Here is a 7370-nt window from a genome sequence, read left to right on the forward strand (position 1 = left end):
TGTTTGGGTACGCGTTTGTTTGCTACAGATTAGCTCAGACCAGACTTCAAGGTGTTTTGGAAGCAGAATTTATTAACACTATGTATAGAATGATATTGAAGTAGGTATCTCTGCCCTCAGCTGCACTAGTTCCAACCTTCGAGCAAATTCTCTCCCATGTGACCTTTGAGGCAGACCTCAGAGGACAATCTGCATATTCCCTAAATGGTATCTCAACAAACATATCCTCACCAACTCGTTGCCTCATCCTGCCCACTAATTTACTGCTCACAACATTCTGGAAGGTCAGCTATTGTTTTTGCCATGATTCAAGGCTCAATGGCCCAGGCAAGGTACAAAACGACAACAGTCTCTGACCTCCAGTCTGACGCTGCCAAAGATTAGGTCCTGAATATTCAGAAGGTACATGATGTTCCGGAAAATTATGATGTTTGCTAAAGTTGGAGGGGTAGCACAATTAATCAAGCGTGGCATTTGTGCGATGGTCAAAGATGACTTTGGTTCAGGAGATCAGGAAGTGGAATGTAACAGAATTCATTTAAATGAACTCAAAGTTACAGTGTCCCTGGGTAGCAGAGACCACAATGTGATTGAATTTGACACCCAGTCTGAAAGAGAAAAGGTTGGATCCTTAAGCTTAAAGACGAGCAATTAAGTGGGAACGTAAGGTGAACTAATGAACTGTTATATTAGGCAAGGGGACTGATTAACAGAAACACAATTGTAAACATTAAAGAGGATACTTCACAATATTCATTTTTAAAAAAAACTAAGCAGAGGATGCACCATCCATGGTTAACTAAGGGAGTTAAGGAAAGTAGCAAATTTATGGAAAAAGCTTATAGAAGTGCCAAGAAAAGGAACAGGTCAGATTATTGGTCAGAATATAAAGAACAGTAGAGAACAATTAAAAGATTAATCAGAAGAAAGGAATTAGTGTGTGAGAGGAAGCTAGCTAGAAATGCAAAACTGGATAGCAAGAGTTTCTACAGCATTAAAATAAAAATGGAAATGGTAAGTAAAGTGAATATTGGTCATGTACAGAGTGAGAATAGGGAGTTAACAGCAGGGAATGGCAGAACAAATGAACACAGCTTTACTTCTGTATTCACTCGAGAGGATATACCAAACCATTCCAGTAATAGCTGTGAACCAGGAGGGGGAAGAAGGAGAGAGGCACTTTGTGAAATGACAAACATGAGGGAAGTGATCCTAAGCAAACTGATGGAGCTTTGGAGCGACAAGTCTTCCTATCCTGGATTCACAGTCTAATGATAATACCACTGGGCCATTGCCTCCCCCAGATCTCACACAGATATCTGAACAGGAAGATTAAAAGCAGGAATAGGCCATTCAGCCCCTTGAGTCTGCTCTGCCTTTTCATGAGATCATGGGTGATCTGACTCTTGGCTTAACTTGACTTTCCTACCTACCCTAATAACCATTGACCCTCATATGAGCCCAGAATTTGAGTAATTCTGCCCTAGAACTATTCAATTGTCCACCTCAGCTGCTCCTCTGGGGAGCAGAATTCCAGAACAAAATGCTCCTCTCCACCTTTGATCCCTAATTTTTAAATGGCATCCCCCAGTTGTGTTATCTCCCACAAGAGGAAATATCCTTTTAGGATCCACCCTGTCAACTCCCCTTGGGATCCTACACATCTTAATAAGATCATTTCTCATTCTCCTAATCTTTGTTACAGGCTCAACCTATCCAAAATTTCCTCACGAGATAACACCTCCCATTCCAGGAATCAGTCGAGCAAATTATTTCTGAGCTGCTTCTCAGGCAATTATGTGCTTTCTCAAGGAAGAAGTCTGAGATTGTACAATGTACTTCAGCAGTAGTCTCACTAACTCTATATAACTGTAACAAGGCCCTAATTTTATATTCCACTTCCCATGTAATAAATATCAACAGTCCTCCTGGTCACTTGCTGTACCTGCAAGCAAACATGTACCAGGACACCTAGATCAATCTATATTGCTGAGGTTTGAATCTCCATTGCACTAATAATTTTATCATTCTTCCTCCCAAAATGGTCATGTTCATATTTTCCCATATTATAGTCATATTTTTCCACTCCCTACCTCTGAGCTAGGTGACCTGAATTCAAGCCACACCTGCTCCAGAGCTGTGTAAGAACTTCTCTGAACAGGTTGATTAAAAGATATAGAATATACAGGATTTGGTGATGGGAATAATGACTTAAGAGTTCTGGATATATAACCAAAACTAAAGGGCACAGGTTGGACTGGTGTAAGGAAGGAGCTGTAAGACTGAGTTGTTAATAAACTTTATGCAAAAAGAAAGGCTTCTGTCTCACTGATTTGCCTGGATCTGAACTGACATTGGGGCAGAGGATAGTTGCCTAAAGATGATTGGAAACAGATTGTTCTTTTTAGGTAAATGGTTGCAATTTTGAGTTACTTTTGAGAAGAATGACTGGAACCAGATGTAAAATGTTGGGATATGGTTTCCTCCTGATGTTCAGTAAAGCTGAACCTTATGATTAATGAAAAAGTGAAGTGAATATATTGACACAGGCTAAGTCCTTACTAAAAAAGGAAATAAAAGCCTGGCCTTGGTACTTCCTACTAGAAGCGGCATCAAGCGTAAAGTATTCTCAGAACTAGAAGTTCGACAAGTGGACGCTAAGGAGGGTTTGGATATTCTGTCAACATAAGAAAGATGATGAATAAAATACATAGAGGTATGGTCAAACTTTGATGAATTTAGAAAGCAGATTGAATATTCTATGGAAGGATATATAATGGAATGCGGCAGACTATATGCAAGATGGCAGAAATTTTACTCGAAGAGTCCTAGTTCAATGTGTATCTTTAAATTTTCTGATTTTGACTTGGTGATGGCCTTAGTACAGTTATTTCAATAATCTTTATCACTTTTTGGAAATCCATGTGCACCACAGAAAGGTTCCCTTTTATCCCCATAGCACAGCACTTCCCCAAAGAACGCTAATGAATTAGTCAAAAGTAATTTCCCTTTCACAAAACCATGTTGACCCTGCCTGATTACAGCAAAATTTTTCAAATGTCCCTCTATGGCCCCCGCTTAATAATATAGTCCAACAGTTTTTCTACAACAGATGTTAAGCTAATTGGCCTACAGTTTCCTGTTTCTTGACCCCTCCTTTCTTGAGAAGAGGCGTTGCATTCCCTATTTTCCAATCTGAATGGACCTTCCTAGAATTAAGGGAATTTTGGAAAATTAAACCAATACAGCTACTATCTCAACAGCCACTTCTTTTAAGACATTAGGATGGGGTCCAACAGATCCTGGTGATATGAACTTTTTGTTTTAATAGTTTTCTTCATTGCCAGTTCCCTGGTGATTGTAATTTTTTAAGTTCTTCCCTTCTTTTACCTGATGACTTGGCGGCATTTCTGGGATGCTATACAGGCAGTCCGCGGGATATGAACGTTCTGGAGTCTGTTTACAAGTCAATATCTTCACAACTTGGAACTGAACACAGGACAATATAAAGCAGCTGTTTGCAAGCACAGGAGATGTCTGTATGTTGGGTCTTTAAAAATACACCCCTGCACAGGATTGTGTTCATGAGTACAAGAGTTCCTAAGTCAGATGTTCATAAATCAATGCACTGTCTACATATCACTCAGAGATAGTGAGAACTGCCGATGCTGGAGTCAGAGATAACACAGTGAGGAGCTGGATGAACACAGCAGGCCAGGCGGCATCAGAGGAGCAGGAAAGTTGACGTTTCGGGTCTGGACCTTTCCTCAGAAATGGGGCCCATTTCTGAGGAAGGGTCTCGCATTTCTGAAGAAGGGTCCCGACCGGAAAAGTCAACTTTCCTGCTCCTCTGATGCTGCCTGACCTGGTGTTTCCTCCAGCTCCACACTGTGCTACCCCCTATATATACCTTTTTCAGTGAAGACATACACTAAATACTTGTTCGATATTTCTGCTGTTTCTTTTTTAACCCCATCATTAATTCCCGAGACTTACTCTCCGAATGATTCAGCAACCAGTTGTGCACAGTAAGCTCCCACAAACTTACAGAATGATAAGGACCAAATCATCTATTTTAGTGATAGTGGTAGTAACATTCTGGGATACACTCGGGTTCTTCTTCTGTGTCTGTCTTTTGATACAACTGCTTTAGTTTTTCATCTTTCTGTCGTAATTCGGCTCATTTCTCTGTGCTAAAAATATTCACTTTGTCCTGCACCTGTTCTTGTTTTTCTCCCCAACCATTTGATCGAACATGGTCTCTGATAATTGTACTCCAACTGCCTCATCTTTACTGTTTGATTTCTCCTCCTGCTTCTACCTGTGGCTTTGTGACCTGGTTACCGCACAGTAGGGAAGATTCTCGGGATATACTTCCTGTAACACTTCAGTTGCTTGATTTTCCACTGGCTTTTCAACCAAAGTAGGCGTCACTCCAAACTGTGATCCAGCTGTATCATTACCAAGAATAAACTGTATGTCCAGAACTGAGAATTTCTCTATTACTCCTACCACCACTTCACCATTTTTCACAGGACTCTCCAATCTGTCTTTGTGTAATGGAACACTGTTCTTCTCACTATGAGTTCCACATATTGCCACCTTTTCTGGAAAATACTCCTTCTGAATTACATATCTCCTCATCTGTTGGGGCAGCCCCTGGTCAGAAGTGGCACGAAATGGCTGCCAGTTGGTATAACAATGGGTGCAAAAACAGAATTAGCTTGCCTGGTCCAGCATTAGAGTGAGGTCATAAGCTAAGCACAGTGGTAGCTTTGAGAAAGATGTATCCCGAGGTAACATGGTCCATTTTGAACAAAGAATTTTAGAACTTAATATACAGAGGGTTCTGTAAAAACAGCAGCTGCAGATGTCTGTAAAGGACATATAAGAGATATCGGGAACAGACAGCCTGAGGTTTGTAGCAAGTATTAAAAAGAAAAGTATAATCTCGCAATAACAGAGACTAATCATTAGGATGAGATTACGTTTTGTGAAAACCTAGGAGATCAGAAACGTTCATTGAGCTGTGAAAGTGATTGAGGTTTACTCTTATAAATTAAAGAGATGTTGTCTTGCTAAGTAAAGGTGTAGAACATTCACAGTCAGTAAATTTCATTTTAAAAGACAGAATGTGACTAGAATGAGTTATAATGCAGCTGCAAAATAGACGGTCAATGCCTACCAGACTCTCCAACATCAGGTGGAACCGAAACTGCTGAAAACTATAGAACGCTAACAGCACGTGTAACCATAAAACTTTACATATAACTAACTTTATGTTCAAACTAATATTATGAATCTTATAGCCATAGCAAGAACTAACCTCCTTTAGTATCCCCTGTGATTGGGACAGTGGGAAATATAAGATGAGTAACAGAAGTTAAGAGGGATGAATGTAGTGAATACAATGAATGACAGAACTCGAGCAGTGCTTTAAGCCAGCAAGTCTGGGAAATATCTGAAGGAGATTATAATTAATGGGATACATTGTAAGATCCCAAGACCTGAAGTTAACAAAGTCTGGTAAACATCATGAGGCCATGGGGATTCTAGGGCTGTCTATAGGGGTGTCCATCATTAATTTGGTGCTTCACAGGATTGGATGCATAGATTAAGGGAGGACAAATAATGACAATGTGGAGGTTGTTGACTCGCTCACCGAGCTGGCTTGTTCTTATTCAGATGTTTCATCACCATGCTAGGTGACATCATCAGTGGACCCTCCGATGAAGCGATGTTATTCTACTCCACTTGGAATTTATTCTGTCTGGTCCGTTATGGTGAGTACTATCATTTTCGGTTTTGATCAGTATGGGGTCCAGTTCTACATATTTGTTGATTGAAGTATGGGTGGAAAACCATGCTTCTAGGAATTCCTGTGCTGTCTATGTTTGGATTGGGCTACTATGGTTACTACTTGGGCTAACCATTTCTTCCGATGTGAACTGTAACTAAGAGGGCGACTCATGTGAAAGCCAGATTCGGAGTGGTCTCTGGCCTCTCGCATACGTGTGGTAAAGATCTCGAATTAAAATCGATTCTACTTCTGAGCACAGAACTCGTGACTGCTCTTTGGTATCTCTCCCCAACACTCACCATCAAAGACTGACTTGCTCCCGCATCTCTTAAAATCTTAATTTCTTTACCTGCTCCTCCTCGCATACATGAGTAAACCTTACCCACGTGAGTAAATTCTTTAAAGTACTAACCGCTGACCAGGTTGTACATTCTTTTGCAGCATTTTTACCTTCCTCTGCGCTTTCCTTTACCACTTCAACAGAACTCACTAGTTTATCCTGTTTTCCCACATCCATCTTCCCAGCACTTTTTCTAAACCACCAACACTGTGCCTCCATGAGGCCTGCTTTACAACAGTGAAGACACCTGAGCTGTTTCACTTCTCTTTTCCCCCTCATGGATTTCCTTTCTACCCTGTGGTAAACTATCTTTACTATCTTCAATGAGCTCTCCTTTTCGCTAACCCCAATTTCTATCCCTCACAGATTGAAATTGATGTCGGAAACCAAACTTTGATTTATGAACCAACTCATAACCATCTGCCATTTCAGCTGCTAATCTTGCTGCTTTAACTCTCTGCTCTTCCACATGAGCTCTCACTACTTCAGAAAGTGAATTTTTGAACTCCTCCAAAACAACGTCTCTTCTTCCTCAGGTGGCTCAGGAAATTTGACATGTCCATAAGGTCCCTCACCAACTCCTACAGATGAACCACTGAAAGCATACTGTCCAGGTGCGTAACGGCCTGGTACGGCAACTGCTCTGCCCAGGACCGTAAGAAACTACAGAAGGTGGTGTGCACAGCCCAGACCATCACAGAAGCCAACCTTCTGTCCATGGACTCTATTTACATGGCTCACTGCCAGGGAAAGGTGGGCAACATCATCAAAGACCCATCACACCCTGGTAATTATCTCACACAACCTCTTCCATCAGGCAGAAGATACAGAAGCCTGAACACACGCACGAGCAGGTTCAGGAACAGATTCGTTCTGGCCATTATCAGACTGTTGAATGGACTCTAGCCTCAAATAATGTAACCTGCAATGTAACCTGTATGCCTCTCAGTCTTTTTGATCCGTACTTCCTTTGCTTGCTGTGATCTGCTTGTATCGCTCTTAAACAAAACTTCAAATTCCCCTGATAGTAGGAACTGCAGATGCTGGAGAATCTGAGATAACAAGGTGTAGAGCTGGATGAACACAGCAGGCCAAGCAGCATCATAGGAGCAGAAAGGCTGACGTTTCGGGCCTAGACCCTTCATCAGAAATGGGGGAGGGGAAGGGGCTTCTGAAATAAATAGGGAGAGAGGGGGAGGCGGATAGAAGATGGATAGAGGAGAAGATAGG

At 41.4% G+C, this 7370-nt stretch overlaps 1 protein-coding gene across 1 annotated transcript in view; it reads left to right on the top strand.

The window, feature by feature from the left end:
* Positions 1-409: 409 nt before the first annotated feature.
* LOC125483097 (replication stress response regulator SDE2-like) overlaps positions 410-7370 on the top strand; it is a 29656-nt gene continuing 22695 nt past the window's right edge. The window contains exon 1 of the mRNA XM_048596653.1: positions 410-524. Coding sequence (XP_048452610.1) covers positions 410-524 — 115 coding nt within the window. The remainder of the gene's footprint in view (positions 525-7370) is intronic.

This window comes from Rhincodon typus, chromosome 5 (genome assembly GCF_021869965.1).
Source record: "Rhincodon typus isolate 14 chromosome 5, sRhiTyp1.1, whole genome shotgun sequence".
Lineage (NCBI taxonomy): Eukaryota > Metazoa > Chordata > Chondrichthyes > Orectolobiformes > Rhincodontidae > Rhincodon > Rhincodon typus.